At 36.7% G+C, this 25,069-nt stretch overlaps 2 protein-coding genes and 1 long non-coding RNA gene across 3 annotated transcripts; 2 read left to right on the top strand and 1 right to left on the bottom strand.

Annotated features, from left to right (window-relative positions):
• The first annotated feature begins 1,994 nt into the window (after window positions 1-1,994).
• Window positions 1,995-10,258, top strand: LOC119078212. Its single transcript, XM_037185672.1, has 14 exons — window positions 1,995-2,137; window positions 2,199-2,506; window positions 3,469-3,644; window positions 3,710-3,983; window positions 4,061-4,254; window positions 4,319-4,738; window positions 4,798-5,068; window positions 5,122-5,324; window positions 6,135-6,408; window positions 6,474-6,661; window positions 7,142-7,388; window positions 9,197-9,390; window positions 9,461-9,713; window positions 9,784-10,258. The coding sequence occupies exons 1-14, from the start codon at window positions 2,126-2,128 to the stop codon at window positions 9,992-9,994; spliced, it is 3,225 nt and encodes a 1,074-aa protein (XP_037041567.1). The 5' UTR covers window positions 1,995-2,125; the 3' UTR covers window positions 9,995-10,258.
• Window positions 10,259-11,970: 1,712 nt separating this feature from the next.
• Window positions 11,971-13,922, bottom strand: LOC119078213 (chymotrypsin-1-like). The gene is made up of 5 exons (XM_037185673.1): window positions 13,784-13,922; window positions 13,304-13,710; window positions 12,483-12,632; window positions 12,355-12,419; window positions 11,971-12,207 (listed from the first exon to the last, which is right to left on the bottom strand). The coding sequence occupies exons 1-5, from the start codon at window positions 13,854-13,856 to the stop codon at window positions 12,039-12,041; spliced, it is 864 nt and encodes a 287-aa protein (XP_037041568.1). The 5' UTR covers window positions 13,857-13,922; the 3' UTR covers window positions 11,971-12,038.
• On the top strand, window positions 13,055-21,970 carry LOC119078215. The gene is made up of 3 exons (XR_005087955.1): window positions 13,055-13,258; window positions 14,567-14,574; window positions 21,942-21,970. It is a non-coding gene; the product is annotated as an uncharacterized LOC119078215 (long non-coding RNA).
• The last annotated feature ends 3,099 nt before the right edge of the window (window positions 21,971-25,069 follow it).

The raw sequence follows: 25,069 nt of genomic DNA, 5'->3' as shown, positions 1-25,069 counted from the left end.
CTCGAAAGTTCGTGCAGTGTTTAGTCTCATTTAACATTATGGAAGTTTTCACGACCACTACATTCAAACTGGCATTCATTCAGCTATAGTGTACATTGTCCATCTGAATGGTACTTTGAATCTGTCACAAATCATGTACTGCTCTGCTGTACAGATTTGGGACAAGTACATTTGTTAACGTAGCAGTATATTTGTTAACGTAACAGAACAGTAGTACATCTTAGCTGTACATAGTACTGTCATTACGTTTAAAATTCAGCAATTACTTACAATATACAGATATGCTGAAAACTAATGTTCAGCTGTGTAGTAAAAAGAACTGCACGGGTACCATACCCAAATATTTTTTTTTATAGGTGTGTACCAAGTGGTGCCTTTCATTCTAAAATTGGTATTTGAATGAAGACATGCAAAAGATTGGTATTTGAGAGTATTTTTGTAAAATTTAAAGCCATCTCTGGAATTAACTGCTTAACAAGGGTAAGGGTCCATTAACTCCCGAATCTGCCAATCGTGAGGTCCAGATGTCATCTGATATCGACAATCACTATTAAAATAGGCGATAAGCTCTTCAATTCGCTTATATAATAATGTGTATGTTAACTCAAATGAAGTAATAGATTTTTCGTCAACAAAAGAAGGAATAGATTATGAGGTGACATCAACAAAACGTGTTAGCATTTTACTTTAAGATCTTTCATCGTAGAAAAACTACAAATAAATCCCAAATCTAGTGTATCGACAAAATCTAGTACTATTTCCCATTACCTATCTTGACACGTAATACATAATTCTCACTCTGATTCTTTTCAATTAAATTGGCATGCAATGGTGCTGTCGTTGTTACATTTTTTTGGTGTTCCGTAATCCAGTCAATATAATAGGAAATGCTAGCATATGCGTCGGGGTTACCAAGAGCACATCTGAAAGCACGAATGAGACAAATTTTAAGTGACCATCGAATTACTTACTCCAAAAACTGCATAAATTTGTCAAGTGGACAGTTGACACTTTTCGTCGAACTTTTTACATGACATGCAGAACTTTCATATTAAGTAGATGATGTGAGGAACCCTACGGTACCCAGCATTATCAGAATTTGTCAACAAAGACAGGGTAGAGTTAGAATAGACTCATTTTACTCCTACATTGAATTCGAAATTTAGCACAAAGTGAAGCATTCTGATAAGGTTTCAAATAAAACGATTTTAACCTTATTCGAATTGTTATCAGTATTGGCCTGTTATGATTCAAGTTACATTTTTCACGTTCAAACTGATTTCATTCTGAAGATTGGATCGTCACTGACTTTTGGAGACATTAAAATAAAACATTGGCCTCGGTCAGGGCCGAACTGGCAATTCACGCCGTAAGTGTGCCTAAAATTTGAATTTTAAGTGAACGATTCGATGAAAAAGTGAACCGAAAAATACATTTCAACGTATCTTTGTATGAAAATGACGCTACGTTAGAAAGACCTGCGCACTTTCGCACTTTCATTGTAATCGGATTTTTTTTGGATATGTTAAACAATGGACAACGCGCAGAATAATTGTCGATTTCAGGAATGCAACGTTACTCATGTCTTTTTGGTTTTAATTTGTTTGATGCAGGCCAAGGATAAGCCCTAATAAACATGACCACATACCGAATATAGGTTCGGGATGTTTTCAAAAAATTCGGTCGGTGCCTTGAAATCTTGACATTTCCAAACCAACTGCTACCAATTAACAAAATTAACAAGTCAGCATGATCAAACAAACGCTTTTGTTTCGACTGATTTAATTTGCATTCACATTGGGGTATTCCTTTCATTTTTTTTATACTCGAGATTATACGCTCGTATATCCAGCATATTGAGTATATTTGAATATATTTGAATATACATAAAACCATAAACTATCGCTAAAAGATGTTGACATTGAGATAAAAAAGAAGATCACAAAAAATTTCGACGTTAATTTGGGTTTCCACACACAACTCTTGTTCCGATCCAGCAACTCTGTGTATTATCATATTAAATTTAACCGGTTCGTGGTGAGTGTTAATTTGGTCATGTCGTTTCGATTTTAATGTTAAGGATCAGTTTTAAAGTTAAGCTCGCGGGAAGCACATCAACGTAACAATGAATGTGATTGTGAGTGTCATCTAGAAAGGAAATGAAAGAAAAAATGTCTCAATAGAGAAAATTGTTTCAGTGGATTCTACTTACTGCGTATACTACTATAACCGCAACTCAAAGCAATGTCATCTATTTCCCACCTCCACCTGTACCTCAACCTATGAAATGCGTGAAAAATATCGAACTTCTTCCCAGCAATATTTCAACCAATTTCGATATAAAAATTGAAAAGGATCACATTGAATTGACGGTTTGCAATAACGACAAATTCGATTATTTCAAGGTGCCTTGGAGCGATTATCATTGTTCATGCCGTAAAGCTATAGGACTTAATGTGAACCTAACATCCAGCAGAATAGATGAGGAGAACAAAATTTGTCATGGGTAAGAAAAGTGTGAGACTCTTTTTCTGGCCGAAACCAAACAAAATACCGTACTGCCTTGCTGGGATTTTTTTTGCCGTATGTTATGTAGTCCTCGTCTTCGGCTCGAAATACAAACTTCCAACACGATATCTCAGGACAGTAGTGTTCCATACTATTTTTTGAATTTAACGGTGATGACGACCGACTAATGCTTAGTTTTCTATTAAGTGTCCATTCCACTCAACAAAAAGTACTCCGTGAGAGAGCAAACTGTCAAATAAACAAAGAAAAAATTGAAAAAAATCAATTTTGTCTCTCACACGGAGTTCTTTTTTGGTAATAGGAAACTAAGCATTAAGCATAATTAACAAGGACCTGGCAGGAGCGGTTCATTTTTGAAATGTCAAATAAGGGACCTAATACACCGTATAAAAATGAACTTTGTATCTATGTAATACATTTGTCCACTTCCCAATTATGAGTAGGGGTTACTTTACTCTGCCGTGGTATTCTAAAACCTTGGAACAATTATTTTCCACATATTTTCGATGTTACTCTCCCCGTATCCCGTGTATCAACGCACTTCAAGCAAAAGAAATCATAGTCGACGGCTGCCAAATTAGAGCTTTTTTCACAGTTGTGTGACACTGTCAATTTTCAGTTAAGTTCTGCCAGTAGTAACAGATTAAGAGGCACCGGTACTTAGATAAAATTGTAGCCTACATTTGTGTGCCCTCCTCAGATCAACGCAATTCAAGCAAAAGTGGTACTCTAAATATGGTACTGAAACTTGACAGTGTTCCATACAAAGTTTTACATTGTAAAAAGAGTGGTGATAAAATTTCATACGATTAGTACCCTATTTGTCAGGCGTCAATCGAAACACTTTGGAGTGCGTTGCTCAGATACTTACCAACGATAGCTTTTCAACTTTTAAAATACAGCGAAAAAAATTTATCCAAAAAATTACTAATACAACAGGTCCTCCCTTATCGACGACGGCTTCGCCTACGATTCGAATCATTCGAAATGTAGCTTTGAGATTTTTGATGACAAAAGCTTCAGCGTAATATACATTACTGGATTTGGATATACTAACTACGTTTATGCAGTTCACAAAGAAACCGGAGAGATTACAGAATATACCGCAGAATACAGTATGCTTCACCATATTCTCATCACTTGAATTCATATTTTTATCGTGAACCGTTACCAATTTCAGTACACCCGAAGACTCCACACGACGAATCAGATGACACCGATCAATTTCTGGCAGAACTAAATGAATGCCTCGATGCACAGAACCGTATACCCAAAAATTTACCGATTTCATTTGATTTTACTAAGAGAAACAGTCACATCGAAATAGTAGCATTCCGCGAGAATCATTACGATTTCTATAAAATAAATTGGGAAGGACATTCTTGTTACCAAAAAATCGGTGAACATCGCAAGCCAAACGATACTATGGGAGTGGATAATAAGCTATGTGATAAGTAATAATGATTTACTGGTAAATGTAATTCCATTGCGTCCTGATTTACCAAACTCTTTTTCTATGGAAACATATTAGTCGACCATTGTCGACACATCAAGACTATGGTACTTTTCGCTGTGCTTATGATATTTGGACGACAGTGCATGACGATGAAGAATATTTTGTATTTTACGTTAAAAGTGGCGTGTGGAGGGGGGCAAACGCTTACATCATCAATACGTCTACGAATAATGTCAGTTTCCTTTATTCTCTATTAAAATCTGCCGGCGGTAAAAGCTTTCCATTTGATGCAGTGAGCTTAGCATTCATACAGATTGTTCTTCCTTCTTTTAGAAGAAATATTCGAGATATACAAAACGAGTACCGTTTCAATAAAAAAATGTTTCGAGAAGAAACTGCAGTTACCGAAACACTTACCGATCGAATTCGAAATGCTGCATAAAGCTGGGACAACGGTCATTTTGATAGCATACGCGAACAAAACTGATTATTATGAAATCAACCGGAGCGGCAGCGTTCGTATGTTTAAGCCACGTCTGGATGGTCCGATAAGAGAATTGGACGAATTATCGGATTGGGAGAATGCAGATGAAGCGCTCGAATGTCCATTAGTCCATTTGGTTGATGATCGGGACTATACAATACTGATTGTCGAAAGTCCCACCCAAATAACTGCGGGTTATACGTATCTAATAAATAAAGAAACGTTGGACGTATCGTTCAAGCTTTATCCGAATACCATCTACAGCCAATGTAACCATTTTACTTGCCATTCGATGGACCATTCTTTTAAAACCGAGATCATATTTCAGGTGAGATTGATGTGCCTCAATCGAAGAGAGAAGTCAGCAATGAATTCGAACATGAAATCGAGCGTTGTGCGAATCAACAGAACTTACTTTCGAGTGCCACAAATGTTTCCATTGCCCGGATTGATAATCACATCCGAATTTCGGTGAAATATGACGGGAAATACGATCTCTATGTGCTCAATTCTAAAGGATATGTGTGCTATGCCAAGCGAGAGTTAACTGCTCCACCCATAAACGGACTAATGGATGATGCTCTGCAGGAATGTGACAAGTGAGTACACGATTTGGTCGAAATAGATTTTTATTTAATTTCAATTGCCCAAGACGACGTATGACATCATGTACCGGCGGTGTCCACACTTTCAAATGTGGCTTGGAAATTGTAAGCCCAGCAAACGGTGATTTCGTTGCCCTGAACATATTATCGCGCTTTTGCAACACCACGACGTGCATGGGTTCATACACATATTTGATCAATAAATTCACGAAGGAGGTACACTTTAAACGGTACACGAAACTTGCTGAAAGTGAGTTGATCGGCTGGAGCCAATGTAAACAGATTTAAACTTACTTTGTGGTGTCCGATTTCAAGCTTTATTGACTGTTTTCATAGTTTAATCGATGTTAATGTTGCTGTCAACACAACAGCTTCATTAGACCTATTAAATTGTGACTAAGTCTAGGGATGGGAGGCGTTCAAAATTATCGATAATATCAATCGAAAGAAATTATCGATAATCGATTAATCATATCGTTATCGATAATTTAATAATTATCGATAATTATCAAAATATCGAAATTCGATAATTATCAAAATATCGATATTTTGATATTTATCTGAAAATTCATGATAATATACCGATATACCGGAATATATCGATAAATATCGGATTTTCGGACCGAAATATCGATATATCGAATTATCGATATCTTGATAATTATCAAAATATCAATAATTATCGATTATCGATATTTTTTTGATAATTTTCGATAAAAAAAGTCGATAATTATTGATTATCGATAATTGATAATTATCGATAATTGATAATTATCGATAATCATTTTCATTATCGCCCATGCCTAACTAAGTCAACCAAAGCCCGAACTAGTAAGTCATGACAGTGTACCATTTAATTTCACTTTTGTACACTGTTAAGCTCGTACGATATTTTGAAGTCTTTTGAAGTATTGTTGCAAAAGTTGATTGAAATCTCTTTTGCAGCTATACTTCAGGCGGGTATGCATTCAATTAAAATTCGACATCACAGGTCATCTCGGATCACTTTACATGTCAGTCTCAGAAAGACAGTACTCAAAATTTTAATCAATTTTATTAGTGAAGTGGGAATTGGACAGAACACCGGCGCACGAAGAGTATGATTCTGACTTCGAGGAGTGCCTTAATTTACGCTATGCAATACCAAGTGATTTACCCGTAAAATTCAACGTATCCGTGGTAAACCACTTAAACAAGCACTTTGACATATCAGTGTACGACGATGGTAAATACGATTACTACGAACTTGATAGGAGAGGTAAAGCATACTATACAGACATCCGAAGAGACATGAATCCGATCCGATCATTTGAGGAGCACTTAAGATGCGATGCGTAGGTCATCAACATATCGTTGCTTAACTCAATTTTTACAAATTTTCCGAATGTTCAATTCAAAGACAACATCCGCTTGGACCATGCACCTATGACTTCCATCCATTATTCAGATGTGGCTACGAAGTAATTAAGAACGAAACTGACATATCCATTTTTGTGTATGCCGACGACCTTAACCCATACGAGTATAACGTCGATAGAAGCAGTGGAAAGACTTTATTGTATCGATACGAAAGAGGTTTTTTACGTTGTAAGTTTTTGTTCAACTTTAGATTGAGGACTGATAACACGAATGCTTCAGGTGATCGTATTGGTTTTGGAAGCCAACTAAAATTGAATGAAAGTGAGTCACGTTACTTGAGTGTAACCGGGGATACAACCTGGGCCTTTTCGGTTGAAGTTTATCTTGTTGTTTTTATAGCAAGGCGAAGATGAAAAAAGCCCCGAACCAATGTGAAACATCTGTTGTCATGCTTATCTTTTCGTGATACGTGACACATTTACCCAGGCTCTAGAACTGCGTAAACATTTTTCGTTCCGTAATGATTGATGTTTTTGGTTCTATTCAAATCCAAACCATGTGTCAAAAACAAAGACAAATCGATGATACATACTGTTTTTGAATCAAACAGTCCGAAGAAATCGCGATTATCACTCCTTAATCTCAATATGATGTAGAATGGGAACTGATCTAACATGCACATTGCTCACATCAATCTTACCTTTTCAGCATTTGAAGAAACGTTCGATAACTGTCTGAAAAAGAAATACGCGACGGATTTCCATATTCCTTTGGAAGTGACGATGAAAACGAAGGAAAACAGTGGGGAAACAGAGAATTATCTGGCAATTTCGGTCAAATATCAAGGAAAGTATGACCTTTACGTAACCGAAGATTGGGGTTATGTTCGCTACGTAGAAATGCAATTGGCGGATGAACCCAACCTTACACTTGCAGACTATTCGAACAACAATCGGTAAACAAAATTTTCCTTTATACACTGTTTTGGTATGCCCCAGTAAGCATAAATGCACGATTTTGTGAGAGATTTTCGTACGTTAGCTTTCTCAAAATTTTGCAGTTTTTTTACTTTAAGTATTTTATGCGTTGTAGGGCAATCTTAGCGGGGAGAGAATATCAGTTAAATTTAACTGGTCTTGAGGGCAATGTCTAAAATTTATGAACGAAAACAACGCATTTTAAGCATGAGTGATCATAGTGGTCAGCTGCAAAAAGTACTCAATTTTACATGAAATGGTTATTTGTGTACCTGTTTTGGACGATTGATTTTAGGCAATTTCGCGGATTGTAGGCCGAACGAAGTGAGGCTTACAAGCGAAAGTGCCTTAAATCAACCGTCCCAAACAGGTGCACATGTGAGTTTTCATGCAGAGGGCCGGAAACCCAAGAAAATTCGAAAAATTGCCCTCATTTTCGACCCCGAAGCACTTCGTTCGGCCTACAATCCGCGAAATTGCCTAAAATCAATCGTCCAAAACAGGTACACAAATAACCAATGGTACACTGTCCAGTTTCAGTCTCCACTTATGCTTCAAATACATTGATAAAAATAATGAGAAAACTAAAGTTCGAATTTTCGAAATACACAGTACAGTTGTGTGTTGCTCATCTCATTTTGACATTTACCTCAATGCCAGTTACTGAGCCGAAATATCTCCTCGTTAACAACACTCTTATAGACTGTTGTGACGAGCGACAAGGACATAATAAGTCAGACAACTTATTTTAACTTACCTTGCAACCATAACACATGGAAAATGCAATGAAAAGTCCCGCAAGACAAGTTATAATTAGACCCGTACGAAGTACTTGGGTGTTGTAGGTTTACTCATACCACGGCAGAGTAAAGTTAACCAGGCAGGAGTGGACGTTTGACAAGGGACCTGAACAATCTAGTAGCCCTATATTTTTTGCGAATAAAATTTTTCAATTTATGTCAGTGTTCATTTGAGTTCATTTTAATCCAGTGTATTAGGTCCCTTATTTGACGTTTCGAAAATGAACCGTTCCTGCCTGGTTTATTTTACTCTGCCGTGCTCATACGTTTGAAACACGTCGAATTGGACACCCTGAGTAAGGGAAAACCTATTGTGGTTTTCCAAATCAGCCAAATCTGTCTGTCCATCTGTGGGTTCTCTAACTTGTGTAAAACGCATCCGATTTTGATTTTTTTTTTCGCTTGGTAATGTCAAAATACAGGCTACGTTCGAAGATGGGTGAATTCTGGTCGACCCTCCCGAGCTGAGGCCCAATCAGTGCTTTTGGGTTTTTTGAAAATATCTCCGGACATTTAAACGCTACACTTGTTAGTGATACGTCAAATGAAACAGATTTGCAATACCGATCGACAAAAAGTTTATGGAAATCTGATCACCGACTCGTGAGTTAGAGTCCTTGGTGTGGGCTAGGTACAGGGCGCCAAGCGTTTTTGCTTGTAGGTCTCCCAAATTTGAACAGATTTCGACAACTTTCGCTTTATTAGATTAAGATTGGCTCGTTCGGTGTGTGTTTTTTATGTAGATGCATGGGCATTATAACAAGGCAAAGAGTGGGCTCATGGCTTTTCATCAGAGAAGAGAATGAAGTGAGAGAGATAATGAGGTTCACATTATACGCTTTTGATACGGATAAGTGTTTCGTACGGGTCGGCGTTAGCTTATGTTTAACACTTCTTTTCTGGCTTTCAAAGGTAAAGCTCTAATCATAACAGTCTATAGGATGCAACGTTTCACCAGTTAAAACAAATTCCATTTTTTCTGTCAGTGTCAACAGAAGTAGTTTCGACGACACCCCGCTAGCATTTCGATGTCCGTTAAAAGTTGTTGAAAATGAGAACTACGTGAATGTGTCAGTGAATGCTCTTCATTACGATCACGTTTACACCATCGACAAATCGAACAACGCCATGACATACGTCAAACGAAAAGATAATTTTGTTTTGTCGCTTCCGATTCCAGGTGTGATTATTACACAGCACAAAGTGGCTTTCCATATTGTAAATCGAAAATGATAAATTTCCCGTTCCAGATTTTGAACTGAATTATATTGCCGAAGTGGATCGATGCATGGAAAAATTATCAAATTTTAACGGCGGCCCGTTTCCTGTTACTGTTATCAGAAACCGAAATTTTCTACAAATTTTGGTGGAATTCAACGGAACCCGTCATACCTACATAACTAATTCACTGGGCGAAGAAATGTGTCGAGTATATCATGAGCCTCAGGAAGAAGTCATTGACGTACATCTATTACTGGAAGATGTTTATCCGGACTGTATAAGGTGGGAAAGTCAATGGATTTTACTTTAGTGGGCTAAAATATTCACTTTAACTTTATGTCACACTGTGTAGCCGCTATGGTCCGGCAGTTACATTTGATTGCCCTACATTAGTCTTAACAGAGGATGAAAATCAAGTCACCGTGAAGATTGTCATAAGGCCTGAAACCTTTTATTTTACGTACAACTTAGATAAATTGTCCGGAACAATGACTTACAAATCCCTTTTAATGGTAAGTTTTCCTGCGATACATAGCGTCGTACTCAAATCTTTAATCGGATAATCTGAACTGTAGTTTATGTGTCAAATTGTGTGACTAACTTTCCGTGCCTTTATATTCTATTTTTACTTGGTGTCTACAGATACAGAAGAGAACTATATGCAATCGTTGCCTATTATTTCTGTTAATTGGTTAATAGTGCTTAGTGACATATGTTTGGCCAAGACATTTTTTAAATGGATTTCTTACCATGAAGCCATCATGGCTCATTTTGTACAAATGTACAAAAATGTAGATTACGTTTTCTACTACATTTTTGCACATTTGAACAAAAATGAGCCTTCATGGTAAAAAATCGATTTAAAAAATGTCTCGGCCAAAAATATGTCACTAAGCTCTACAAATCTAAATATTTTTACATCTAACGATGTAAGTGCGCCTTTCATATTTCAAAACATAACGCATATCGGGAAGTTATAACGCACAGTTTTTGACATTTGTTACATGAAGTATTTTGTCAAACTGTCAGTTGAAAATATTTAAATATTTTTGCATCTCAGTGACTGAGACTCAGTCTAGGTGGTCTACGTTTTAATGTCAAAGAAGCAATTACAAATTTGAATAAAATGTCTGTTTTCTTTACTTTGAGTTTTGAACATACAGCTTACGTAGGTAACAGGTGGCATCACTATTTTCTAGTGGCTCCTTCATCGACTTAGAAAAGAACGGGTTTAGCCCCGTACTAAGTACAAAGGGGCTTACAGGATTACGGTGCCGTGTGTAATTGATGAAATCCGAAACAGACGGTAAGGGCAAAGTGTTAGGGCCGCCTTGTTGGAATGCAATTATTTACACGTAGCACAGCACTGCTCCTAGCATGAACACTGAAATGGCAAGTGTCAAATTTGAAGGCTTTAGTAATAAGAGCTACCGCCTACGATTGTTTGTATTGTATGCTTTAACTCACACATCGAAGTCATCTATCTATCTATACAAAGGAAACGCAGTTCTACTGTGATTTCATCAGCCTCCGAATATTGTTTATATTCATGCTAGTAGCAGGGCTGTGCACGTAGCCAACACTGCATCGTTTATCCATAATTATAATTACGACAACACTGTCGATGCATTATCATATTAGCTCGTCGTAGCATTTTGTCTTTTCTCTTTTTGTGGTGGAACTCAAAGGAACAAGTTTTGAAATCGTCATATAAAATTTTCCAAACCTAGTTGGCGCTACAGGAAAGTTTTGATCACACCGCCTTCGTGATCAACTCGAAAGTGTCTTAACCTGTTCTTTCAGAACCTTGATATCTACGGCAAAATTTACGATAGAAATGTAACGGCAAATTATAGGCAAAAAAAAAGTTTAATAAAATCGGATGGCGCGTGAGTTAGGGCCCTAGAAGTGAAAGGCTAGTTCTTTCAAATGTAACACAAATTTCCAATTGACCTAAAATTTTAATTGCGGCGCATTTCGTTTTGTGAGTCGAAGCTGTAAGCATCACCCCAACCGATATCACTTCTTTTGTAAGTGGACTTGTGTCACACCTTCACTGTAAGTGGTTTTGGGCGATACCGACTGCAATAAACATCATGATGGGTACCACGTGATGTCTTTCATTCGAATATTTTAATAAAGACACCACGTGATACCCGCTACGATTTCTAAAAATTGTTATTTGAGCGTGTATTTGTAAAACCCATCTCACGGATTAGCTACTTAAGAAGGATTAGGATCCTTTACCACAATTCAGAAATACAAATCTGCCAGTCAAGAAATCCAGATGTCATCTAATATCGACAGTGACTATTAAAATAGGCGATAAGCTCTTGTCTTCTCTTATATATTAATGTTACCCCAAATGAAGTAAAAGATTTTTTGTCAACAAGAGAAGGAATAGATTTTGAGAGGACATCAACAAAACGTATTAGCATTTTAATTTAAGATTCTTCATCGTAGGAAAACTACAAAGAAAATCCCAAATCCCGTCCACCTTCTAGTGCATATATATCTTGTTGTAGTGAAACTAAAATGTCTGCTAATGAAAACGATTTTATTGTCTTATTAGCTGTCGAAAATCTAGTGTATTGACAAAATCTAGTACTAGTTCCATTTACCTATCTTGACGTCTGATGCATAATTCTCACTCTGATCCTTTTCAATTAAATTGGCATACAATGGTGCTGTCGTGGTTACATTTTTTTGGTGTTCCGTAATCCAGTCAATATAATAGGAAATGCTCGCATATGCGTCGGGGTTACCAAGAGCACATCTGAAAGCACGAATGAGACAAATTTTAAGTGACAATCGAATTACTACTCCAAAAACTGCATAAATTCGTCAAGTGGACAGTTGACACTTTTCGTCGAACTTTTTACATGATATACTTTATTAACCGACGAGCTATTACAAAACTTACGGAATTCCGATGTTAACTATTCCAACGAGCTTCCCACGATAACTAAGTGGTCCTCCTGAATCCCCCTATACGTTAATTAACAGATTTGACTCAAAAACTGTTCAATCCTTAATAGTATAATCACTTACTCCGCATACTCCCGTTCCCCTTACACCGACTGTACAAATGTGGCCCTCATGAAGGAGTTCGAGTTTAGCCAAGTTCGTTTTATTACATTTATCCCAACCAAGGATAGTCAAATTAGCATATTGTAATTGGTTCGGTGTACCACCACCAACCTGTAAAATGATTAGACCGAAACGGTTCAAAATACATTTATTATGCGAGAAAAGCACTGAGTTGTAGACTGAAACGGGACAAACTGCTATTATTATAGAAATGATCTAGTCGGTGCGTGACTAGAACATTTTACTGAAGGTGTCATTTTTGCAATTATTTATAAGCTAGAACCCTTAGAGCCATAGAATGCAAATTTTTGCATTTAAATCGAGTAAACCGCATCACGACATTGAAGACGATTGTCGTGGTTTAAGACAAAGCACCTAGCAGGGTAATAGAGATTTTTTGGTGTCAAATAGAGTAGTTTTTAGTACGAGTTGCCATTTACATTATATTAGACATGAGTCGCCGTGAGACGTCGCTTAGTTTTCATTTAACTTTTATTAAAGAATTTACATTCAGTTATTTGTTTGCAGACTGCTAACGTGATGTTAGATTATTTGTTAAAATAATGTACATTTCAGTGATCATATTTTCATTGAAAGAACGTTCGTGCCTCTTTTTCGAATATATCTTGGCTCTTACCGCATTTTTAAGAGTGTAAAAATCTTATAAAATAAAAATGACATTTGACACAGCCAAAATTACCTACTTTATTTTTTTCTATTACCCTGCTTGGTGCTTTGTTTAAGACTATATCATTACCATATAAACGTAATTGCTAGCTCACCTCCATCCTACCCCATCCAGTAAGTTGAACTACAGCACCATCTGGAACTTCTTCTTCGTCCAGTTCGATGGGTTTAACATGTTTATTAAATTGAATCGATCCCCTAATTTTCACAAGAGCAACATCATTGGCAGCATCTGGTGTATCGAAGTGTTCGTGCGGTATTAACCGTTCAACGCCATAGTATGTTCCACCACTACTCAAATTATTGGTTCCAACCAAAATGGTTGCAATCTCTGGAGATTTTCCAACGACACAATGACTGGCCGTCAGAACAAAATTTGCATTGATAATGGCACAGCCGCAAAAATGTTTTCCATTAAGTTGTATTGAACATTGGAATGGAGCTAGACGCTCTGGTGCATCGTCACCACCCACAATACGTAGACTAATATTGGGTGGGAGAACTGGTTCAATATCGAATGAATTTTCTTGCTTTAGTGAATGCGGTGACCAAATAAAATACTCGAAGTGGCTTACCCCTTTCTTTCAATATGTAAGAACCGTAGATTGACTGTAGAACACAGCTTATGGCGAATAAAAGCAATCTCATTCTTGCAAGTTATCTTCCAACTGTGTGCCACAAACGTTGAACTAACTGACGCTCAACTAGTTTCATGTTAAATAGTATCAATGTTGCAAAAACGATTTTTCAGCGATAGAGAGATAATTTAACCAGATGTGTGTATGGGCTCCATGCCATGCGATTAGGAGTTTATAAATCGGAATAATGAGTAGATGATGTGAGAAACCTAACGGTCCCTAGCATCATCAGATTTTGTCACCATCGACAGGGTAGTGTTACAATAGACTCATTTAAATCCTAAATTGAATTCGAAATTTAGCACAAAATACAGCACTGCAAACAGTGAAGCATTCTGATAAGGTTTCCAACAAAACGATTTTAACCTTATTTGAAATGTTATCAGGTTTGGACTGTTACGATTCAAATTACATTTTTCACGTTCCAACTGATTTCATACTGTAGTGGATTGTCAATGACACGAAAATGAAACATTTCTCTTGATAAGGTCCGAAACCGGCAATCTAAGTCAGTAGTTTAAGTTTGTATTTGTCATTCATACAAAAAAGCTGAAAAATGCGGTTCGATGCAGCGCGTTCGAGTTTATGCATTTTAGGCCAACGAATTTATCTCATATTAGAGGACGCCAGCTTTTTTGGACAAAAACGATAATGTCCAACAATAACAATAATTCCCAACAAAAATGCCCCGTCAATTGTGAATGCATACACATGGACAAGTCAATTTTGTATTTATTTTTGATTTTTATTCTAAAAGTGCGTCCGGATCTATATTTTATTACTGCAATCCGTAGATCTAATTTGTAGGAAGCTGGAAAAAATCTGTTCATCTTTCAACGCGCTGTTCGACGACAAACATCATCCACTACACAACAAACACGTGCTTAACCTGCAAGCGGAACATATAATGTTTGTCGTCGTACAGCGTGTGGTAAAGTGAAACAATTTTTTCCAACTCAATTCGTTAGCTTCCTACAAATTAGATCTACGGATTGCAGTAATAAAATGTAGATCCGGACGCACTTTTAGAATAAAAATAAAAAATAAATAGAAAATTTACTTGTCCATGTGAAATCGATTTTGCAGCGTTTTCCGTTGTAATAAAGTTCTTTTTGATATCGTAATCAATGGAAAACGCAGAATAATTGTCGATTTCAGGAACGGAAAATTGTTCGTGTGTTTTCGGCTTTATTTTGTTGGATGTAGCAGTATAGCTTAGGACAAGAATTAACCCTTTAAAAATGACCAAACGCCGAACTTAAGTTCAGGATTTATTGAAAAAATTCGGTCGGTTCTATGAAATCTGGACATTTCATTTCCAACCATAAACCAACTACAGTGAACGACATCTCAAATGTCTCACTGTCAAATTTTTCTGAGAATTTTATTGTGTCATTGCAAATTCACAATGACATTCTCTGAAAAAAATGACAGTGAGACATTTGAGATGTCGTTCACTGTTCTTCCAATTAATTTAGCAAGTGTGATAAAACCGACGTTTCTTGTCGACTGATTTAAAATGCATTCAAGTTAAACCAGGCGTCCCACTTGTCCGAAATGTCCGAAATTTTACACATTTGTCCGAAATTGTCCGAAATTGTCCGAAATGTCCGAAATATTCTTCAAGACCTGACCAGAATTTAATATATAAACTTATAAAAGTCTCATTTTCAAAAAAATTGCCTGCGGCGCGCTTCACAGAATTATTTAATTGAACTTTCAGTCTATCAATACTTTGTCCCTAAATTTTTATTCACTTGACTGTAAGTCATATGGGTCTTTATGGCAGAAAATACCGGAAAATGTGTATAGGTACCGCGATCACTATAATTAAAAAATAATGTGGAAATATGACGTTAAATATGAAACGTTAAATGTGTAATATTTTTTTTACTTGAGTAAATCTAAATCGATTTTCAAAAACGTTTTGTTCGAACGAGAACTGAATTCCTCAGGTCAAGTTTTTAAATGGGCGTTATCAGCTCAATGGTCTGGGAGTAGTTCTCGAAAAACCGATATGCTCATTGTTTATTTTCCTATGGAACACGATAACTAACTCAGCTAATTTTCTAGACCTGGTTTTCATTCAAAAAAGCATTTCCTCAAAAAAAAATCCTGTTTTTCTGATTATGGTACTCGGGCATAATGTTACAATTCTTCCTTCGAGTGAAAATCAATATTAAGATAATAATATAACGAGTGAGCGCAGCGAATGAATATGTTAGAAAATAGCTGTAGCTCTAAAAGACAGCCACGTTAAGAGTTTCCTGCGTCACATCTTGGCTGACTCCAATATCTTTTTTAAGCATTTTTTCAGTATAGTCGACATTAAAAAATTTCGAATAGAAGGGAGAATATGATCGAATTTTTGAAGTAATAGTAGGAAAAGTAGACACAAATTCCAACAGGTTTAATCGAGACTAATTACAAGATTCGCCTGTGGCGCATCGAAATTTTAACCTTGCTTGTGATCATTATTTCTTCCATCCTTCGATGAAGTACATGCAAATGATGTAGGTCGACGAAGGAAGTGTATTGACTAAAAACCACATATTTGAGGAAATTATTCTATGCGAGGAAAATGTATTTCTCAGCATTTGTCCAAAACTTGAGGAACGGAAAGAAGCCTGACCCGTATTCAACCTGGTTTTATTTAAACATACAGTCTCGCAAGGTTGAAATACGACATGTTTCTGATTCGGGAGTTATGTATTGTAATTGAATTCACGAGAATTTCGTTTGACAAATGAAGATCTGGATTTCTGTTTTCTGAATTTTTATACTAAAATACCAAATCTAGATTTTCGTTTGTTTGACGAAATTTAAATGGGATCTATTACAAACCCTTACCTCAGAAACATGTCAGATATTATTCTTCCGCGACATGCATTAGTTAACCTACATCTTTAACACTATCTTTTCGTGAAGGTTTCAAGCCCTCTATTCAGGTTTATGATCTGTACAGCTACAGGTCATGTCAAAGTATACTTTAAAAAAAAATCTCATCTCTCTCATCTCATATAAAGCCTTAGAATTTGTTGGTGGAATGGACTTAAATGACTTACAGACTTTTTCTAATGCGTAACTTTAGTGAAAATTAGAAAAAAAATGTCCGAAATTTTTGCAGAAAATGTCCGAAATTTTTATGAATTGTCCAAAATTTAGTGGACGCCTGAGTTAAACTGCATAAGACCTTAAATGTATATGGTATAATGATTGTTTTGATTTTATTTTTTTCAATTTCAGTGTCATTGTACCATGCCAAAAGTATCCGCTAAAAGATGTTGACATTGAGATGCAAAAGAAGAGAACAAAACATTTTCCACCTTCTTTTTTTGTTAAAAAACATAGCTAACGCCGGTACGAAACACCTATTCGTATCAAAAGCCTTTACTGTGAAACTCTTCATTTCTTTTACTTCATTCTCTACTGAAAAGCTATTCGAGCTTTAAAATCACTTGCATTATCCACTCTTTGCCTTGCCGGAGGCAATATAGACAGCCCCGTACGAAGTCAACTTTCATAAATTCCTATTTAAACAGCTATATACCGCTATATTTACCTATATTTCACTATAAATAAACATTCCACAAATGAAGAGTGTTTTATCAAAAACGATTAAGTCCACTTTTATCAGAATTTTTAATAATAGTAGCATCACCACCGTTCCAATCACTCTAAAACTTTGAAGAAAGCTTCTTGGTGCATTGCTATGGATAACTGTAGGATTTGGAAAGAATTTTTGAAGTGGAAACGCTGTTTTGGAGGGAAATAGCACCAGACAGTGGTTCCTGAATGCTGAAATCGAATATTTTATATGCTTCATCTAGTATCTCTCACTGTTTTACTGAATTTTTATTATTGCTGAGGTTATCAAAGATGAAATTCCACCTTTCTGAAGTTTCTCGAACTGATACCTTGGATATCTGTTGATGTCACAGGGGAACCTAGAGATTTCATCAGCTTCCATCACGTTTTTGTCACTTTTGAGAAGATTTTAGTCATTCTTGAGACAGACAAGGTTGAGTTCCTAAATTTAAGACATGCCTGGGAATGATACCTGGGATTTACTGGTGAAATCTAGAGATTTCATCAGCTTCCATCGGGTTTTTGTCACTTTTAAGAAGTTTTTAGTCATTCTTGAGACAGTCGAGGTTGAGTTCCTAAATTTTAGACATGTCTGGGACTGATACCTGGGATTTACTGGTGAAATCTAGAGATTTCATCAGCTTCCATCGAGTTTTTGTCACTTTCGAGAAGATTTTAGTCATTCTTAAGACAGCCGAGGTTGAGTTCCTAAATTTTAGACATGCCTGGGACTGATACCTGGGATTTACTGGTGAAATCTAGAGATTTTATCAGCTTCCATCGGGTTTTTGTCACTTTCTAGAAGATTTTAGTCATTCTTGAGACAGCCGAGGTTTAGTTCTTAAATTATAGACATGCCTGAGAATGATACCTGGGATTTACTGGTACAATCTAGAGATTTCATCAGCTTCCATCGAGTTTTTGTCACTTTCGAGAAGATTTTAGTCACTCTTGAGACAGCCGAGGTTGAGTTCCTAAATTTTAGACATGCATGGGACTGATATCTGGGATTTACTGGTGAAATCTACAGATTTTATTGACTTCCATCAGATTTTTATCTATTTCTGACAAAATTTTAATTATTTTTCACTTTATCTAAGGTAAAGTTTTTATATTTTAAAAGTTCTATGAGAATGGAATTAACTGTTAAAGTAATCAAAGTAGCATCATCCACGGGATTTAATTGTTTTATGTGCATATTAGACCTAAACATTAATAAAAACTATTTCGACAGATTATGAGCTTAGTCGCGTTTATTGAATGTAAATAGTGTACGGGAAACGAATACGTATAATTAACAAACGTAACTTTGCATAGCAGCAAAGACAAGGCATAGTGTGACGTTGTACGTAACAAGACATTGCAGCATAGCATGACACTGCTGCACAGCGAAACACTGCAGCACAACGAGACACTGCAGCATAGCGAGACACTGCAGCATAGCGAGACACTGCAGCATAGCGAGACACTGCAGCATAGCAAGACACTGCAGCATACCAAGGCACTGCAACGTAGTTCGGCATAGCAAGAAGATAAATTCTGAAGTAATGTCCTCCAACATTTTTCTCGTTTTCGTTTACTTCTCGTTGAGATTTCATTAGATAATATTAGTGAAGTAATAGATTTTTAAATTACAAAAAATGAAGATAAAATCAATTCAAAATTTATTTTTTCAAATTCAGTCATATCAGAACTTGACAAGTTCAACTTGTGACTCTTAAAATTCTTAAAAAATTGAACGATTTTATCGCTTCTAATTATTTCCTTGACTGTAAGTTATGGGTCTTACAACAGAAAATTACACTGTACGTAACACGACCGCTGTGTTGAAAAATGTATGGAAATGTGATTAAAAACGTTAAATGCAATATTTGTGTGCTCTTTGTTCACACGAGAGCAGGAGTAAATTTAAACCGACTTTTAAAAAAAATATTTGATGAAGAATGGAATTCTAGATTTCCTTCCCGATCGAACCAATTGCTCAGCAACGAGTAAAAATCGGCCGGCCTAGCATTTATTACGATTGTTAGTTTCAATAGAAATTTAATTTAAATTCTGCATTTAAATTTTTCACCAAAAAATGCTTGACGAATAGGATCAATTTCACAACTCAGTGACGAAAAGTAAATATTTTGCTGCCACTGTTGCGCGTACAGTACATACAGCTCTGTGATAATTGCTGTTTCAGGACGTCGGTTGATTAGTGCCTAACCGAAGTTTCATAAATAACTATTCCGTCTATGATTTCTCAGATTCTTTGAATAGACACCACCACTACTGTGTCTCATTAGTATAAAATACAAAAATGCAGACGTTCGTAGCTTTGTGGTGGTTGCGTCCTATACAATAAAATTAGAACAATGGCCCAAGTAATGTCAACAAAATTGGTTTAAGCTAGTGAAGCGTCAGTTTGAATAAATCACTGTGAGAAACATAGTTTTGAAAGAAATGTCTGCAGCTCGACCTAATACTCGAAGCCATCGTGAAGAAGCTTCTAAAGTACCATCTTTAGCAGCAGTCGTTAACAAGAAACAAAAACTACTCGCCAAGGTCAACGCTGTGCTGGATGATGCTTCAAAGAAAAAATCCAACCGTTGTGTCTCGAAATGCAAAAAAATTGGGACAACGAATGAATTGCCCATCGATGACGATGAAGATGGATTCGTTGAAATTGGAGATAGATCAGAGCCAAAGAAATGTGAAGATCCATCGAAATGGAAGCGAAATGTTCAACGAAAATTGAAACGCGATATTTATGTGCAGAAGTCCAATACATCAGTGCCGAAATGTGTTCACAAACGAGGACCGTACAAGTGCAGTGAGGTACAAATTGGCGATGTTGAACTGATTAGACAGATATATGCCAAACGTACGAACACTCGTGACCAAAACATGTACATACTGTCGCAAGTAGTTACAGATCCAGTTAATCGTCGTCGTCCACGAGACGGGTCAAAGGCACAGCGGTCTGTAAACGGAAAATACTTTCTTCGATTAAAGTCTGCTAAACGAGTTCAAGTGTGCAAATCAGCTTTTTCAACTGTGCTTGGTGTCGGACTCTGGCGACTGACCGAATTGTTGAAATTCTATCACAAAACTGGCGATGCGAAAATTGAATCGAGAGGCGGAGATCACAAATTGAAGAAATACGGACCGAACCGAACTGCAGTCATAGACTTTATCAAGAAACTGAAGGCAAGAGAAAGTCACTACGGCAGAAATAAGTCGCGCAAGCTCTATTTGCCACACGAGCTGAAATCTATCAAGAATTTGTGCAATATTTACAATTCGAACAACGAAGAGCCAAATCGAGTGAAGTACGGTTTCTTCAAGAAAATATTCCGAAACAATTTCAATTTGGCTTTCGGTACTCCACGGACGGATGTCTGTTCATTCTGTCTGCGTTACAAACATCTTCTACTCGTGGAGACAGATCCGTCTAGAAAACAACTAATTCGTAGCCGGCTCAGAATTCATAAATTGCGATCGAAGGAATTTTACAAGCTGCTGAAGGAACGGAAGCCACACATAAAATCGATTGCTGGCGATTGCCAACAGAATCAAGCCCTACCAAAAATACCCGACCAAGCAGCTTATTTTTCCAGACAGATGAACCTTTACAATTTTACGTTGGCTGAATATGTTGACGATGACATGACGGTGAATTTCGCATACACTTGGACAGAAGAACAGTCGAAAAAGGGGAGCAATGAGATTGCTAGTGCAGTTTTCCACAAATTAACGAGCACGGACTTCGGGGGCATTCTAGTTGTTAGATTGCTATTCGATGGATGTGGCGGACAAAACAAAAACGTGCAAATGCTTTGTATGGTGTCGTGGTGGCTTGTGAATAAAGCTCCGAAATCTATCCAACGAGTCCAGCTAGTGTTCCCAGTAACGGGACATAGCTTTCTACCACCAGACAGAGTTTTTGGTCGCATAGAAAAAGACATCCGAAAAGAAGAAGAGATCTTGACGCCAACTGAATACCACGAAATCATCGAAAAACACGAAACAATCGTTCATTTGGGGAAAGATTGGCAAGTGTTTGATTGGAAAACGTATACCGCCGAACGCTTCAAGAGCACCGCAATGCTACCGTTCAAAATAAGCAAAACCAAATTATTCAAAATCAAACGGTCAACATTTGATTCTAAGGCTGTTGACATCAAAGCTGATAAGAATTATCGACACTCATCCTCAGACTACCAGCCAGTGTGTAAAAAAGGTTTGTGATTTTAGTTTCGTTCTTAATTCGTCCAAGATTTTACAGCCATTTGATGAACTTTTAGGAATGCGTTTAACATCCTCACCTGAACCGGTTAAAGAGAAGGTCGTAATCAATGAAGCAAAGCTGGCCGATATTTACTCGTTGCTGAGTAATCGGTTCGGTGTGGACTGGAAATCCGATGATAGGCTACGGTATTTCAAACAATTTTTTAAATCAAATTATAAGCCCGCTGGTAAACAGCAAACTGAGGAAGTTGATTGTGATAATTTTGAAGAGTCATGTTGTTGTTGTTGTTGTTGTGAGGAGGACGAAGAGACCTATTTTTTGTAACTGTTTATAGTGGATGGTTAATGCTTTTTTATTGATATTGTTTGCTACTTCGTCTATTTTCATACAATAATTAAGAGCGATTGAATCGTTCAATTTTTTTGAAGAATTTTAAGAATTTGAAGAAGTTCCGAAGACTGATTTTGTATGTGAAGGAATTTATGTGACTAAATTTATATTTATAAAATTGCCGATGACTGAACTTGTAAGACTGAACTTGAAAAAATAAATTTTAACATGATTTTAGCTTCCTTCTTTTGTAATTTGAAAATCTATTACTTCACTAATTTTATCGTTAATGAAAAGTAGACGAAAACGAGAAAAAATTGGAGGACGTTGTTTCAAAATCTATTTTCTTCCAGTAAGCAACTTGTAAAAAATTAGGAACTCATAACTGACAGTCCTCAGAAATCCTACGAATGACGAAAAATTCGAACGAAATTAGTAAAATCAGTCCCATTCACAGAAAACTTTTAAAAACAACCTTAGATGCGTCACAAATAATTAAAATCTATTCAAAAGTGACAGAAACCCGATGGAAGCTGATGAAATTTCAAGATTTCACCAGTAAATCACACGTATCAGTGCCAGACACGTCTAAAATTTAGTAACTCAACCTCGACTATCTCAACAATGACTAAAATCTTCTTAGAAGTGACAAAAATCTTTTTGGGAGCTGATGAAATCACTAGATTTCACCAGTAAATTCCACGTATCAGTCCCAGGCATGTCTATAATTTAGGAACTCAACCTCGACTGTCTCAAGAATGACTAAAATCTTTTTAAAAGTGATAAAAACCCGATGGAAGCTGATAAAATCTCTAGATTTGACCAGTAAATCCCAGGTATCAGTCCCAGGCATGTCTATAATTTAAGAACTCAGCCTCGGCTGTCTCAAGAATGACTAAAATCTTCTAGAAAGTGACAAAAACCCGATGGAAGCTGATAAAATCTCTAGATTTCACCAGTAAATCCCAGGTATCAGTCCCAGACATGTCTTAAATTTAGGAACTCAACCTCAGCTGTCTCAAGAATGACTAAAATCTTCTTAAAAGTGACAAAAACCCGATGGAAGCTGATGAAATCTCTAGATTTCACCAGTACCTCCCAGTTAACATTTCCAGGCATGTCTATAAATTAGGAACTCAACCTCGACTGTCTCAAGAATGACTAAAAACTTCTTAAAAGTGATAAAAACCCCATGGAAGCTGGTGAAATCTCTAGATTTCACCAGTAAATCCCAGGTATCAGTCCCAGGCATGTCTTAAATTTAGGAACTCAACCTTGTCTGTCTCAAGAATGACTAAAATCTTCTCAAAAGTAACAAAAACCTGATGGAAGCTGATGAAATCTCTAGATTCCTCTGTGACATCAACAGATATCCAAGGTATCAGTTCGAGAAACTTCAGAAAGGTGGAATTTCATCTTTGATAACCTCAGCAATAATAAAAATTCAGTAAAACAGTGAGAGGTACTAAATGAAGCATATAAAATATTCGATTTCAGCATTCAGGAACCACTGTCTGGTGCTATTTCCCTCCAAAACAGCGTTTCCACTTCAAAAATTCTTTCCAAATCCTACAGTTATCCATAACAATTCACCAAGAAGCTTTCTTCAAAATTTTAGAGTGATTGGAACGGTGGTCATGCTACTATTAATAAAAATTCTGATAAAAGTGGACTTAATCGTTTTTGATAAGACACTCTTCAAATGAACTTGCTATTATATAGCTCTATATGCCTGTATATAGCTCAATATAGGTGAATATAGATATATATAGATGTCCAGTCCATATATGGAGTGCCTGAAACACCCCACACACCTAACAAATTATTTCCATGTTAACAGAAACTCTCTAAGTACCATTTTTCCCAATATATATCACTTTTATTAAAATCCAATATGGCCACCGGCAGCCATTTTGTTAGGAGACCGGAAATTTTACCGACGCTTTACATTCGTTAATACCTTTCAAACAAAAAAAAATTCATGAAATTCGGTCAAAATTTACTCGATATATTGACAAAATACTCCACGTTCACTGTACGGCCGAGTAGCCAGTTAAGAGCTCACTCCAAGAGACCTAGCTCACGCTCCGGAGAACATATTTTCAAAAACTTTTTTTTTCCCTGATTGGTACGGTCAATACCTATCTAATAAAGCTAAAACAGACGAAATATGTTGAAATGTGGCCGACCTACAAGCAAAAACTGCTTGCCGCCCTGTGCCTGTTTCACACCAAGGGGTCTAACTCACGAGTCGGTCATCCGATTTCCATAAACTTTTTTTTGTCGATCGGTATTGTAAATACCTTTTATTTGACGTATCAGTCACAAGTGTAACGTTTGAATGTCCGGAGATATCTTCGAAAAACCGTAAAGCACTTATTGGGCCACAGCTCGGGAAGGGTCGATCCAAAATCACTCATCTTCTAACTTAGTCTGTCTTTTGACATTACCAAACGGGAAAAAAAAAGAATTTTCAAAATCGGATGCGTTTTACTCAAGTTATTGTGCAGACGGACAGACGGACTTTTTTTTCACTGATTTGGCATCTCTAGACAACCACAATAGGTTTCCCCTTACTCAGGGAGTCCGATTCGACGTGTTACGGACGTATGCGTAAACGCATAAGACCCCAGTACTTCGTACGGGTCTAAAAAATGGAAAGGGAATAGAGGTCTGCGAGGCTAGAATTATTCAAAACTGTCCCCGTAAACGAAGTACGAAATTTAAAAATGCAAAACATTCCCATATCATCTCAGATCAGTGTTCTCGATTACTAACCCGAAAAAAAAAATTGAATTTCTAAAAGCACAGGTTTCAATATCCTCTCTAGCAACATAATTACATTCATTAAGGTGGTAAAAATGCAACGTAGATTTTGCAATTTACATTTAAAACTAGGTCCCACCTTTTGGGTGGGTCAGGTCCCTTGACTGACAATTATTGCAACGTAATTTTGATCAGCTTATTTTTCATTCTTAAACTTCCTAAGCATCTTAAATCACTATCAGCGATACAATAATTTGGTTTTTGATATGCTATAAACTAACTTCAATATGTGATGAGCTGTC

This window comes from Bradysia coprophila, unplaced genomic scaffold (genome assembly GCF_014529535.1).
Source record: "Bradysia coprophila strain Holo2 unplaced genomic scaffold, BU_Bcop_v1 contig_248, whole genome shotgun sequence".
Classification (NCBI taxonomy): Eukaryota; Metazoa; Arthropoda; class Insecta; order Diptera; family Sciaridae; genus Bradysia; species Bradysia coprophila.
Note: the sequence above shows the minus strand (reverse complement) of the source record. Positions and strands in the feature narration are given on the sequence as shown.